The sequence below is a fragment of the Leucoraja erinacea genome, chromosome 6 (genome assembly GCF_028641065.1).
Source record: "Leucoraja erinacea ecotype New England chromosome 6, Leri_hhj_1, whole genome shotgun sequence".
NCBI lineage: Eukaryota > Metazoa > Chordata > Chondrichthyes > Rajiformes > Rajidae > Leucoraja > Leucoraja erinaceus.
Genome location: NC_073382.1, coordinates 43,207,459 through 43,223,051, shown reverse-complemented (window position 1 = coordinate 43,223,051; position 15,593 = coordinate 43,207,459). Strand labels below are relative to the sequence as shown.

At 40.6% G+C, this 15,593-nt stretch overlaps 1 protein-coding gene across 3 annotated transcripts in view; it reads left to right on the top strand.

Annotated features, from left to right (window-relative positions):
- nbeaa (neurobeachin a) overlaps positions 1 to 15,593 on the top strand; it is a 534,111-nt gene that overhangs the window by 285,910 nt on the left and 232,608 nt on the right. For all 3 annotated transcript variants that reach the window (XM_055636835.1, XM_055636837.1, XM_055636834.1), the window contains one exon: positions 11,296 to 11,420. In XM_055636835.1, coding sequence (XP_055492810.1) covers positions 11,296 to 11,420 — 125 coding nt within the window. The remainder of the gene's footprint in view (positions 1 to 11,295; positions 11,421 to 15,593) is intronic.

The window sequence follows — 15,593 nt, the reverse complement described above, 5'->3', positions numbered from 1 at the left end:
ACTGAGGGTGGTGGGTGCCTGGAATGCGCTGCCAGGGCTGGTGGTGGAGGCAGATACGATAGTGGTGTTTACGAGGCTTTTACATTGGCACACAGATATGCAGGGAATGGACAGGTATGGATCATGTGCAGGCAGATGAGATTAATTTAGCTTGGCATAATGTTCAGCACAGACATTGTGGGAAGAAGGGCCTGTTCCTGTGCAGTATGTTTCTATGCGATGCATTCTGTTACAAAAAATCTGTAAATATTAGTTCCTCGGAGAAATTATGGTAGGAAAGTGGGTCCCTGTAGATTCTGGCAGTATAACATTCACGTTAATAATCTCTTCTGTTCTTCCTTTCCTTGGACATATGTCCATGCTGCTACTCCCTCTAGTGCCTGTCCTCAGTTCCAGAAAAAACAGCGAGAGCACCATTGCAGGCAAATAGTCAAAGGAACTTTTTTCAGAAATGACTGTGGAGTTCTGGAGAAGTCACAGTGGTGATTAAGGGTAGATTAGGGGTTGATTTCAGAATGAGCAGGCAGATTCCACAATGTTCTCCACCAACTGCAGAAATTTAGATTTTAGAGATACAGCATGGAAACAGGCCCTTCGGCCCACCGAGTCCACGCCAATCAATGATCACCCCGGACACCAGCACTATCCTACACACTAGGGCCAATTTACAATTTACAGAAGACAATTATCCTACAAACTTGTACGTCTTTGGAGTGCATGGGGAAACCGGAGCATCTGGAGAAAACCCACGCGGTCACATGGAGAACGTACAAACTCTATACAGACAGCACAGGTTTTCTCCCACACTCCAAAGACATACAGGTTTGTAGGTTAATTGGCTTGGTATGAATGTAAATTGTACCTAGTATAGCGACAAACTACACAGTACAACTGAGCTGTAGGCTTCTGTTGAGAAATCGATTTAGGTTCAGTTTAGTAAATGGCCGCAGCATAGACAATTATTAGCAATACCATGCACCTATAAAACTTAGTGTGTTAATAATTGGTTTGATTTAGAGCCACAGCTAAGTTTTTACCTATCTGTGATACATTGTCATCCTCTCAAATTCAAATTGAACTCCAGTGAAGGTTTCCACCAAATATAGTGTATGGATCATACAAGGTGAAAATAAGTAGCACAAGCAAGATATGACAGCTTCAAGATTCCTTTGTAATGGTTCATAGTTTATATGGATAAAATTTGTGAATTGATATAAGATATCGTTGAACTTTGACCTTACCTGTGCAAGAAATACTTCTCCAGGCCATTACACACTCAGTTTATCTTTTTGTAATGCATAAACAAACATTTTAGCCTGGGGGAAGCTTTAGATTTAAGCTTCAGAGGTGCCTCCATAAAAAATCAATAGCTAGATTTATTTTCCCTTTGTAAATCAGCATTCCTAAATATCTGCCATTATGAAGCAACACAGGATGCCATTCCACTTCCATCTTTCACTGTTAGAATCTTAACATGTCATATACAGTGCCCTCCATAATGTTTGGGATAAAGACCCATCATTTATTTATTTGCCTCGGCACTCCACAATTTGAGATTTGTTATAGAATAAATCACATTTAGTTAAAGTGCACATTGTCAGATTTTATTAAAGGGTATTTTTATACATTTTGGTTTCACCATGTAGAATCACCGCTATCTTTATACATTGTCCCCCCATTTCAGGACACCACAATGTTTGGGACACATGGCTTCACAGGCGTTTGTAATTGCACAGGTGTGTTTAATTGCCTCATTAATAGAGGTATAAGAGAGTCTTTCCTCCAGTCTTTCCATCACATTTGGAAACTTTAATTGCTGTTTATTAAAGTTGTGGACCAAAATTGTGTCAATGAAAATCAAAGATGCCATCATGAGACTGAGAAACAAGAATAAAACTGTTTGAGACATCAGCCAAACCTGAAGCTTACCAAAAATCAACTGTTTGGAACATCATTAAGAAGAAAGAGAGCACTGGTGAGCTTACTAATCGCAAAGGTACTGGCCGGCCAAGGAAGACCTCCACAGCTGATGACAGAAGAATTCCTTCTATAATAAAGAAAAAAACCCAAACGCCTGTCCGACAGATCAGAAACACTCTTCAGGAGTCAGGTGTGGATTTGTCATTGACCAGTGTCTGCAGAAGAGTTCATGAACAGAAATACAGAGGGTACACTGCAAGATGCAAACCACTGGTTAGCTGCAAAAATAGGATGGTCAGGTTACAGCCTGCCAAGAAGTACTTAAAAGAGCAACCACACTTCTGGAAAAAGGTCTTGTGGACAGATGAGAGGAAGATTAACTTATATCAGAGTGATGGCAAGAGCAAAGTATGGAGGAGGGAAGGGACTGCACAAGATCCAAAGCATACCACCTCATCTGTGAAACACAGTGGTGGGGGTGTTATGGGCTGAGCATGTATGCACTGCTGAAGGTATCACTTATCATCATTGATGATACAACTGCTGATGGTAGTACCATAATGAATTCTGAAGTGCATAGACACATCCTATCTGCTCAAGTTCAACCAAATGCCTCAAAACTCGGCAACAATATTGGCCGGCGGTTCATTCAGTAACAAGACAATGATCCCAAACATACTGTTAAAGCAACAAAGGAATTTTTCAAAGCTAAAAAATGGTAAATTCTTGAGTGGCCAAGCCAATCACCCGACCTGAACACAATTGAGCATGCCTTTTATATGCTGAAGAGAAAACTGAAGGGGACAAGCCCCCAAAACAAGCATAAGCTAAAGGTAAACAAAAATGCTGGAGAAACTCAGCGGGTGCAGCAGCATCTATGGAGCGAAGGAAATGGGCAACGTTTCAGGCCGAAACGTTGCCTATTTCCTTCGCTCCATAGATGCTGCTGCACCCACTGAGTTTTTCCAGCATTTTTGTGTACCTTCGATTTTCCAGCATCTGCAGTTCCTTCTTAAACACAAGCATAAGCTAAAGATGGCTGCAATACAGGCCTGGCAGAGCATCACCAACAACATACTAAACATGACTACTTTCATTCACATGACATTGCTGTGTCCAAAACATTATGGTGCCCTGAAATTTGGGGGACTATGTATAAACACTGCTGTAATTTCTACATGATGAAACCAAAATGTATAAAAAGGGCCTTTATTAAAATCTGACAATGTGCACTTTAACTACATGTGATTATTTTTTTCTATTACAAATCTCAAATTGTGGAGTACAGAAGCAAATAAATAAATGATGGGATTTTGTCCCAAACATTATGGAGGGCACTGTATATAATCACCTCATTGTTGCTGTTCTGAAAAATAATCAAAATCATAAATAAAAATAAATTTCTTGCAATGGAAAATTTAAATTCATTGTATGCCGGTCCATTTATCACAGGAGAGATATTATTTAAATGTACGGAAGTCCTTTTTTTTCCCACCTTTATAAAAATGGAAAAAGAACATTATTTGATGAACTGGGTTAGTAGCACGGGGAAGCAAATTACTCCAATATTTCTAAATTATATAAATAACCAAAGTGAAAATTCTACATGATATAGGTTGGTGAAGATGTACAAAACAACAATCATTCCTGGCAGTTCATGGTTATCAATGTTGAACAGCAAATTAGATTTTCAAGTATGTCTTGCAATGATTGATTGGAGATGTGAATAATAAATTTAGCCTGCTTTGTATAAACCTTGACCACCATATTTTTGTCATTGTGTACAATTGGAAAGTAGGAAGTGAAAGTCAAGAGAGCTAATTATTTCTACAGATTGCCTTTCTGATGAATAGTCTGCCATTCTGAGTTATAGCCTGAAGATTTATTGTGGTTTGAATTTGCTGTTTGGGTCATTACAGATATTCAGAAATAATTATCAAAGATGAAAGGCAGGCAGGCATGATAAAGTGTGTGATATTTCAGGGCTGTATCATAATCAAACATCCAGCATATAGTATCTAATCTTTCAGAAAACAGAAATAATATTTTATGTTAATATAGCAATAGAATATGGGAAGAAGCACAATGTTTATTTATATAAGAATTTCTTAAACATGGGCAGAAAGAAGTCAGTTTGGCAAATACATTAGCAATATAAAGCTTTCAAATCTATTTGAACAGTATAGAGTAATGACTTCAATGTCAGGCTTTCATCTTCATATATAATTTAACCATTTATATAGTTTTCTGGCTCAGTGACTCACTTCTCAGCAGGGGTAGAGAAACGTTGATGGCAACATTATGAAGTTTCTTAATTTTGTGTTATTAGCTGGTCTAATCTAAAGCAGGACTGATCAGTGTTTACTGCCTTGTTGTAAAAGTTAATGGCAGGCCACAACTTAATGTGTTTACTTAACCCCGAAAAATACTACTGCTTATGGCTATTTTGCAGAAATTCACATTGTTTAATGATTCGGTTACATTTACATCTTTATGTATGTGTGTATAAAACCATTAGGGTAATTGATAAGGTGAATGCACAGATAAACTTTTGTTCAGTGTATTGGAACCAAGAATCAGAGGACACAAGTTTAAGGTAAGAGGGGAAAGATTTAATAGGAACATGAGGGGCTACTTTTTCACTCAAAGGGAGGTGGGTATATGGAACGAGCTGCCAGAGGAGGTAGTTGAGGCAGGTACTAAAACACCATTTAAAAGACACTTGAACAGGTACATGGATAGGAAAGGTTTAGAGAAATACGGGTCAAATGAGGGCAAATGGGACTAGATGGGGAATCTTGGTTGGAATGGACGATTGTGTTGAACGGCCTGTTTCCATGCTGTATTACTATGTCTACGACTGTATATCAGTAATCAAAATTTATCAGAATTATTTTGTCTCCTTTATCACATACTGTTGAAATAATTGTGATGCCTTTGTTTACCTGGAAGCAATATTTCCCAGATGGGTTCAAGACCTCAGATATTAAAATGTAACCACTTTGTTCATTCCAGCATGAATACTCTGGGTTTACTGGTGTGTGCTGGTACGGCTGCATGGAATTAGCGTTGACCCACAACATCCATGCTGACATTACTAGAGCCAGGATTTTGGCATAAATGCCACAAGTGCTTTTTCATGCCCTTTTTGATAATTTCAGGAAGATAATGCCTTTTTCAAAATTGAGTGCCTAAATCAGCCTTTTTTTGCCGTGTTAACGTAAATTACAAGAAAACTTGCTCCTCAACTTCTCAGAGTACCTTTCCTTGGCAGCTCTGATTCCTCTTCTCAGCTTGTACTTGGCCTGCCTGCAGAGGCCTGCATCCCCGGTCTTGTAGGATCTACCCCTGCAAGCGTCAAAAAAGTCAAGTCAACGACTTGTAAAAAACTGAACGATTTGGTGAGAGTGTACGGGAGTGATATATTCTCTACAGACAACTGTGTGCAGTTTTGCAAAGCATGTGAGAAAGCAGTGAGTCATGAGAAGAAATATTTCATCTCCCAGCATCTACAGACAGCTAAACACAAGTCGGCGGCAGAGAAACTGAAAGTAGGAAATACGCAAGCTTGTCTCTTCAAAACATTTACTGCTGGCTCCAGTCGCAAATCTGAGTTTTCGAGTGATCTGTGCAAAGCATTCATTGATGCTGGAATTCCACTGTGGAAATTGGAAAATCTCTCAGAGGTTTTTTAGAGAAATACACAGGAACATATACCGAGCAAGTCATCATTACGGAAAAATTATGTTGACAGCAACTTCAACATTGTTGAGCAGAAAATTAGAGATGAAGTTGCACGCAACAAATTATGGGTCTCAATAGACGAGCCAACTAATGCTGTGGGGAGAAATGTTGCCTATGTGGTCATCGGTACACTGTAGACAGGTCAACCATCAAAGGAGTATTTGTTGACATCGGAAGTATTGGAGAAGTCAAACAACTCAACTATTGCTCAGTTATTTACATCTTCACGCTGTTCTTTGGCTAGAAGGTATAAAACACGAGAATGTTCTTCTGTTTGTGACTGATGCAGCTCCGTACATGAAAAAAGCTGCTCGTGCTCTTAAGATTTTATTCCCCAAAATGTTGCATTTGACATGCTTAGCTCATGGACTCCATAGAATGGCCGAGCACGCATGTAGCTTGTTTCCAAATGTCGATCGCTAGTTTCCAATGTCAAGAAAATCTTCCTCGAAGCACCGTCACATGTGCAGTTGTTCAAGGAAATGGCACCCGAGATTCCGCTACCTCCTCAGCCCGTTTTGACTAGGTGGGGTACATGGCTTTCTGCTGTACTCTACTATGCTGCAAATTTTGAAAAGATAAAAGAAATCGCCAACTGTTTTGAAGAAGAAGAAACTGCTGCAGTCAGGATTGTCAGTGAAATCATGCAGAAAATGTCCCTCCACTGCGATGTTGTGTTCATTTCTTCCAATTTTGCAAATTTCCCACAAGCAATCACTTCCCTTGAGAAACGTGGCAAAACATTAGTGAATAACTTGCAGGTTTTCAACAAAGTAACTGACGATATTCGTAAAGTTCCTGGCGATTTAGGTAAAGACATACAATGAAAATGTGAGAGAGTGATTTTAGCTAACAAAGATCTTGAAGAAGTATAAAACATAGCTAAAGTTATCAAAGGTAATTGTTATGCACAAGATATCACCATGAATATAGAGTTTATAGCTTGTTTCGGGTATGTACCAGTGACCTCAGCTGGGGTAGAAAGAAGTTTTTTACAACTGAAGCATATTCTGACTGACAGACGGTATAGTTTACCAGATAATTTGAAAATAATGCTAGTAATTATGTGCAACCAGACAACCTTGGTCATTTAATGTAGTATACCTTTATATATTTTTAACCATATTTTGGTGGTGGAAATAAATGCCTTTCTATGCCTTTTTTTTGTCAATAAATGCCTTTTTCGTGCCTTTGTTGTAATTTTATTTTACCTTTTTGCCTGCCTATTTCAGAGTTTTTTAGCGCCTAAACATCCTGACTCAACTTATTACCATCCACACAAATTCCATTTGCCCACCTTAGGCCTGAATCATATGCTTTGCGTATTTGAGTGTCTGTCTAAATGCCTTTTAAATGTATTAGTTGTAACATGTTCAACCATTCTCTGCATCACAAAAAAAAACCTTTAGATCATCTCAAAATTCTCTACCTTCATTGTAAACCTATGCCCTCTTGTTTTTGACACCTCCCCTATGGGGGAAAAAGAGTCTGAGTATCTACACTATCTATCCCTCTCATAAACATAAACACCTGTATCAGGTTACCCCTCAAACCCCTTTGTTCCAGGTGAAATAAACCCAGCCTATTGGATCACTCCCCTTAACAAAAGTCTCCAAACTAGAAAACATCCTGGTGAATCTTCTCTACATTCTCTCCAATGCATTCACATCTTTCCCATCACGTAGTGAGTAGAACAGTGCACAATACTGCAAGTGTGGATTGTCTGTTACTATGCCCTCACCTTTGGCAGACCTGGCCTGCTATTACTTGAGACAGTAAAACAGTAGGACAATCCTGGCGAGCCATGACCATACCCAGCAGCAGGCTTATCTTGCCCACCACTGAACCTGGCACACACCCCTCGGCCTATAGGAGGGAAGCCGTTGAGCCTGACCCATGCTCATCCCCCTGAGACTGCAGAACTGAAGAATGACGGTCGCGAAGAGCAAGGTCGGTAGGAAAGTGAACCGGGGTCTTTCTTTCCACTCCCTCGACCTGCTGCGGAAGGTGCCCTTGGAACACAAAGGTGGCTGGGTGAGGAGAGGGACGCCGGTTAGCTGGATGAAGGCGATGGCTGGAGGCCCTGCAGCAGCCTGGGGCTTGCCTGGAATAGGCGCTGCTCCACAAGTCCTAGGGCACGGATTGGACTTTGGAAATGGCACCAAATCTTGTGACTCGAGAATGAATTTCCCTGTGTTTTGCACATGCAACAGTGAAGCACAATTGAACCATTGAAAGCTATTACTGACTAATGATGCCTGTCATATGAAACCTTCCAAATGTTGGCATAAGATCTCAGACATCAGTGAGAATGGCTTTACAAGATGAGCAGAGCTGGTTGTGCATTAATTGTGTGCAGATCCATTGCTGAGTTCCATGCCGGCTAAATGCTTGCTAACCACTTTAACTCCCCTTCCCTTTCCCGCACAGACCTTTCTATCCTTGGCTTCCTCCATTGCCAGTGAAGTCCCATGCAACCTGGTGGAACAGCATCTCATATTCCACTTGGGTAGCTTATAACCCAACGGTATGTACAATGAATTCTCCAATTGTAGGTAACAATCCAACGCCCTCTTGCCCCGTTTTCCCACCTTCTCTCCCTGTGCCCGACCTGGATGTGCACCCATTTCTCTCACTATCCCACTCCCCCTTCACCCTGTCTACCTGTATCCCTCCCTCTGGCTTCACATTTCACTCCCCTTCTCTCCTTATATCACATATCACAGATCAGCCTTTTCATCCCTGGCCTTTGTCCACCCATCTGACAATCAACCCCCCTCCTCTCATCTGTGTCAACCTATTACTTGCCAGGTTTTGTCCTGCCCCACCACCTTTCCAGCTTTCTTCCCACCGCTAGAATCAGTCTGAAGAAGGGTCCCAACCCGAAACGTCACCTGACCATGTCCTCAAGCGATGTTGCCTGATCTGCTAAGTTGCTCCACTACTTTAAGTATTTATTTTTGTAAACCAGCATCTGTAGTTCCTTGTGTCTATGCCAGTTAGTTGGTTTATCTGTTGTCATGGTGGGTCTTAAACCTGTGCCTATGGAACATTAATCATGGCCTCGGAATCAATGTGTTTGACTCACAACTGCACTCCTACATAGATGTGTAGACTAATTAGTGACATCAAAATTACTGCGTTAAAACAGTAATAAAACTGCACAGACCACCACCATTAACCATAGCACCTAATGTAACAGAAATTTAACACTAACCCTTAATATGTTACAAGAAAGGTGATTTTCAGGAGGCGGCGCCTTGTGGCTGCGGCTCGCCTGCAGTCCGTCTGTCTTTTTTCTTTTTTTTTTGTCTTGTAAGGAGAATTTTTGGGGGGTTTATTTTTAGTTGTGTATATGTGGGGGGGTGGAGAGGGGTGAGGGAAACGTTTTATTCTCTTCCTTGAATGTGGACGAGACCTTTTCCTTGTCGTGTCTCCGTTTTCCTTGGGCCTAACATCGTGGAGCTGGCGGCCTCCAACCGGAATCGATCTGAGGGCTCCAGTCGTAGAGCCTGTGGACTTACCATCACGGAGCTGGCTGACTTCGGAGGCTGTGGTGTCACTGCAGCTGCGACCCGACTTCGGAGCTTCCGAGGCTTCGGCCGCAGGCCCTGTGGACAGTAAAATCAGGAGCTCGCAGATTTTCGGGAGCTCCCGCAACGGCAACTTCACCCGCCCCGAATCGTGGGGTTTGAATCGGCCCGTCGCAGGGCCTTACATCACCCGGCGCGGCTTAATCAGCCGTGGGACTTACCATCGCCCGCCGGGGGCTTTAACATCAGGTGCCTTGATCGCCTCGACGCAGCAGTTTGACTGCCTGACCGCGGGAGAAGAACAGGGAAGAGATAAGACATTTGCCTTCCATCACAGTGAGGAGGTGTTTGGAGATTCACTGTGATGAATGTTTGTGTTGAACTGTGTTAATTGTGTGTTTTGTTTTTTTGCTGTTGTGAGTGCAGGGAACGAAATTTCGTTCAAACCTTTGTTTGCTTGAATGACAATAAAGGCATTCTAATTCTAATACTAATTGCACAAAAGTGGGCATAGAAGAATTTTGCAAAGATGTTGTCAGGGCTGCATTATTGTTGCTGAGGATAGATTTGATTAGCAAGACTTGTGTTTTCTTTGCAACCGAGCAGAGACTAATTGTGATTAATAAAATTGTGAGGAGACAGTGTAAATAGAAAGAGCACTTTTCCTTGGTAGAGAAGTAGGGTGGCACAGCTGATCGTACTGTAAATAGTCCCTAGTGTGTAGCGAGTGGACGCCGAGGTGGAATAATATAGAACTAGCATGAACGAGTGATCAATGGTCGGCGTGGACTCGGGCTGGAGGAAAGTGTACCAACTCCACACAGACAGCACCCGAGGTCCAGATCGAACCCGGGTCACTGGCCGTGTGAAGCAACAGCTCTACTAGCTGCACCTACTGCGACACTGTTCCGCTCTGAGGTTGTAAGCTTATGTTGACATAGATTCTTCTGCAGCTTTTCCTCTTATGCAGTCAGTATCCTCTGCTCACTCACCTTCTGTGGTTAAGTGTGTGAGTGGGCAGACCTCTTCCAAAGTTCAAACAAGGGACAAATAAGCAATTTGGTGAAGATTCACCACCTGTTTTTACCAGCCCACTGATTATAATTTTGCCAAAGTACTGTAGTGTAACTTTTTGTTTCGAAGTAATTCATTCCAATATCTGATTGAGGCTGCTGATTTCACTTTAACTGTTGCTAAAAGTGAAGGTCTCTTCAGCTATTACTGCAGGGTCTTCACTACCAATATTGTGGAAATGTTAGTGATCGAAGGATGGTACTTGAATCGGGATCTCACCCAGGGCATGTTGTGTTCCCATACATTTATACTTATTTCCTATAATGGAATGTTTTCTGCTTTGCAGAAACAAAATTTCACAGGGCATGAAAATGTTAATTGAAAGCTTAAAGTCTTATCCATCCTTCAATAATGGTGTAATAATAATTTATCCAGACAATTATCACATGCTAGAACTTTTTGAGCTTTAATTCAGCTTTATTAATAATGAATAAAATTGCAAATTTCTCAGGTTGCTTTTCGCCTGTGGGAATTATTTCAATGAATATTTCAACACATTATTTTAATCATGGTTGTGCAATCTCAAATAAAGCAATATTTTATAGTTCCAAGTTCAGTCTGCAGAGGGCTGGAGTCATTAAATAGCATGCTGTTTGGTTTGAGGTCCTATTGCATGATTTACAAGCCTTGTTAAAAAACATTGTAAGAGGAGGCAAGCTGTGCCATTTATAAATGTAATTTGATGCTGTATTTGTTAATGGTCTTACTCTGATTTATGTCAATGGCAGTTTTTGCTGCCTTATGACTCAGGGTAGTTCGGTCTGTTAATGCTACTTAATACAACAGAAATAAATACAAAAAAAACCCTATTTTGACCAAATTTCATATGAATGCTACTTAAATCTCTATCAGAAAGCCAAAGTAGTCCATCCTTAAATATTACATGGATCGACACTAATTTACATTTAGTTGATTTGTTCTTTTAATAGGAAAGATATATTTTAACTGAGTTGAGCACAATCTACTGCCTCTTGGAACATAATTTTCACATATGAAAATGGGTGTCTGTTTTGTCTTTTCACAGTCAGCAACATGATTTTTGGCGCCTGGACTATTGGGAAGATGACTTGCGTCGCAGACGCAGATTCATTCGGAATGCCTTTGGTTCGATACACCCTGAAGTCCTACTGAAATCTGCAGAAGACTATGGTTAGTTTCCAATCTTGTTATTCTTCTGTGAAGCTTCTCAGGGGAAAAGAAAATCGGCGATGACAGGCGTAGAAATAAATTCGTAGAATTGCTTTGTAATCATTTAAATGTAATTTTTTTCAGGAGTTAACTGCTGATCGCCTTTGAAACCTTTAAACAACAAGGGTAACGTGGCAGTATGCAAACAATACACACTTGCTTATTGTTGGCATGGAGTTTACAAGTTGGATTCTACAATTGGCTGTAGATTTCCTATTTGCTTATTGGTGCACATTCATATTTGTTTTAGGCCACTTCCTTGCTCATTAAAATGTTATCCAAGCATATGAGGCACATTTCTAGAAAACAGATCAGCATAGTTCAGATTGGACTTCACTGAAGAAAAACCGGAAAGCATTAAATTTCAACTTCATAATCTGAGTTTGTAAAGTTTTGTGCTTTATTTGGTTATTATTGCTCTCTCACACTATAATAGAATTTTACTCTCGCTGGATGAAAGAGAATTACTGTAATTTATCTCAGCGATGTTTCAAAAGATGGTTAGCATAGTTTTGCCATCTCAGATATAAAAAAACATGAATTTTGATTTTGTGTTTGGTCGAAATTTAGTTTTTGTCACTGGGATTGTTAAAAACAAATATTAAGTCCTTCAAAGAAAAATCTAGTCGTATTGTTCTAATTCTAATGCATTATGGTGATTATAATGAGCTGATATTTTTAGGTTGCCATGTGAAAGGGATCTGGTTCAACTCCCTGGCACCTGGTGTTGCAATATAATTGATAATGAATTGCAAGCAGGCGTTGTACAAGAACTGCAATTTTTTATTAGGAATTTACGTTAGCTCTTTATGAAACACTCCGTAATTGGCAATTTGTGAAGACGGAGTAACCTTCAGCTCAAATTATATCACTTGGATTATACGTAAATCAACTAATGTTATTGCATTGTTCTGTAATAACGTTTTAATTCACATTGCAATGCAACAAACCCTACTGGAGATCATTTCAACCAAAATATAGAATCAAGTAAAGATTTTGATGCCTGGTTTTCTCCATTGTTTATTCGGGTCTTATTTATATATTTGCACTCAATATTAGAACATATTATTGATTTTGAAATTTGAAACAACAATACATAATTTATTCGAAACACAGGAGACTACAAATGCTGGAATTTTGAGCAAAAAAACAAAGTACAGGAAAAAAACTGGAGGCAAGAAAACATAATGGACAGACTGTTTCATATCCGGATATTCTGAAGATGGGTCCCAACCTGAAATGTCTGTCCATTTCTGTCCACTGCCAGACCTGCGGTATTCCTCCAGCACTTTATGTTTTGCTCACATCTTTCTCTATTTTAACGTATGCTCAGAATAGGTTGAACAAATGCTAAACTACATGAAACACTGGGGGTTTGGGGATGTTGAGGTTTTGTTACTTTTTGTGGCATTGTGGTGCAAAGAGGCAACACAGAGGCGCACCTGGTAGAGCTGCTGCCTCAAGTGCCAGAAACCTGGGTTCGATCCTGACCTTGGATGCTATCTGTGTGGAGTTTGCACGTACTCCCTGTGACCACATGTATTTCGTCCGGGTGCTCCAGTTTCCTCCCATGTCCAAAAAAATGTGGATTTGTAGGTTAATTGGTCTCTGTAAGGTTACCTCTCATGTGTAGGGAGCAGATGGAAAAGTGGGATAACATGCAACTCACGTAAACAGGTGATTGATATTCGGAATTGACTCGGTGGGCCGAAGGTCCTGTTTCCATGCTGTAACTCTTAACCAGTTCACAGCCCAGAGGGCTGGAGAAGATGGTATTTATGATATTTAGAGTATGCGTAGAGGTGAAAGTAGCAAAATATAAGCACTACAAATTGGAAAATGAAAATTAGAATTTGGAGTATTGTGTACAAATAGAAGTACACAACGAATGTGGAGGCTTTGAACAGGGTGCAGAAGACGTTTACCAGAATGCTGCCTGGTTTCGGGGTATTTCAAATAAGGAGAGGTTGGACAAACTTAAATTGTTTAATCTGGAGTGTCGAAGGCTGTGGAGTCATCTGATAGAAGTTTATAAAATTATGAGAGGCATAGATGGGATAGACAGAATCTTTTTTTTTCCCTAGGCTGGACATAGCTTTAAGGTGAAAGAGCCAAAGTTTAAAGGATATGTGTGAAACAGAGTGTATGGGTACCTGGATCGTGCTGCCATGGGTGGTGGTGGAGGCAGATACAATGACGCTCTCATGTGAGGCTTTTAGATAGGCAAATGGAAATGCAGGGAACGGAAGGATTTGAATCATGTGAGGACAGAGGAGTTTAATGACATCATGTTAGGCACGGACATTGTGGACCGAAGGGCCTATTCGTGTTTTGTTATGTTTTGCGAGTCTTAAGGGACTGTCTCACTTTTGCGTTATTTGCGCATCACGCAGATGGCGTGCAAAGATTATGTACATCCCAAAATCCTGGCGCGCTGCGCGCGACTGCGCGTCACTGCCTATGTCGCCACGCACCATGAGCGCGTAATGCGCGCATCACGACGCGTGCGTTGTGACGCGTAAATGATGTCGCGTAAATACCTGCAAATGACGCTCAAGTGGGACAGGCCCTTTAGCCTTGTTTCAAATTGGTGCTCTAGTCTTTCCTAGTCAGATGATCAGGCACAGTGTGAAGTGTCGTCGAGGATGGTGCCAAGAGCTCAGATCAGCAAGGGTTCTACCTAGATATAGATTACCGCTGACCACTGACTGGATATCCACAGGGCAGTACTGACAAAGACTATATCAATCGATGCTTTTAAATAGATTTGGAAGGTAAATGAAGGAGAATATTTTGCAGTGCTGTAGGGAAAGAGCAAATGAATGGAACTGATATTTCAGCACAGCATAGAGAAAGAATTATAAAATCATGGCAGCACAGAAGGAGGCCATCAAGGTCCAATTGATGCCCTCCTTCTGTGCTGCCACAATTTTATAATTCTTTCTCTGTGATTCTATAATCAGCTTTTACTACTTGGCTTTCCCTGGCCAGTTGCCACTTCTCATTGTGGTGCTCCCAAGCTGCAGAGATGAACATTATGCCATGGCACTGTTATAGCATTACAAATGAACCACACCTTCCCAATATTGACCCTTATCTACTTCCAGCAGGAACCTTGTCAATACCAGCCATAACTGGCATACACATTTCAGTTGCTGCAAAAGGCTATAAATTGTAATTTTTCCTGTGCGTTATATTTACTGGAAAAGGGTTAATATTCTAAATACTTAATAGAAAAATATTATTACGAGTTAAAAATATAAGCATGAAACATTTGTGGTTCTATAATAGGGACAATATCTTCATTTAAAGACATTGTGTATTTAAAAATTCTTACATGAATAATTTGTTAAACAAAACTTCTTAAATGCATTTTCTCCCTTTGTATTTTATTCAGCTAGATTATGACTGCATAGACATTTTAGTTCACTGCGCAAATGTTCAGTCTTTAATGGGACCATTCTGTGATATCTGGTCAGGTTGTGCTGCAAGACCAATCTTTGATAGAACACACACTGACTTTCCCTCCCAACGTTACCACCAATACCAACCCCATCTATTCTCCCTTCAAATCTACTCCACACTTGAGCGTTGAATTCTTCCATTTTTATAAATGGAGAACAAATAAATTGAGTAATTACAAACGTTGTCTTAACCTTGATAGGCAATAGACAATAGAGTAGGTCATTCGGCCCTTCAAGCTAGCACTGCCATTCAATGTGATCATGGCGGATCATCCCCACTCAGTACCCCGTTCCTGCCTTTTCCCCAGATCTCCTCTCATCCTTCTAAACTCCAGAGTGTACAAGCCCAGCTGCTCCATTCTCTCAGCATATGACAGACATATTTGATATTAGGAAAGTTATTGGAAAATATTGTATGTGAAGTCAGAAGTTCATAAATTATAGGAGCAGAATTAGGCCGTTCGGCCCACCATGTCTACACTGCCATTCAATCATGGTTGATCTATCTTTCACTCTAAACCCCATTCTCCTGCTTTTTCCCCATAACCACTGACACCCGTAATTAGAAAAACACAGTTTTATCAAGGAACAAAGAATTGCAGATGCTAGTTTATACTAAAGATCGACACAAAGCACTGGAGTAACTCAACGGCTCAGGCAGCATCTCTGG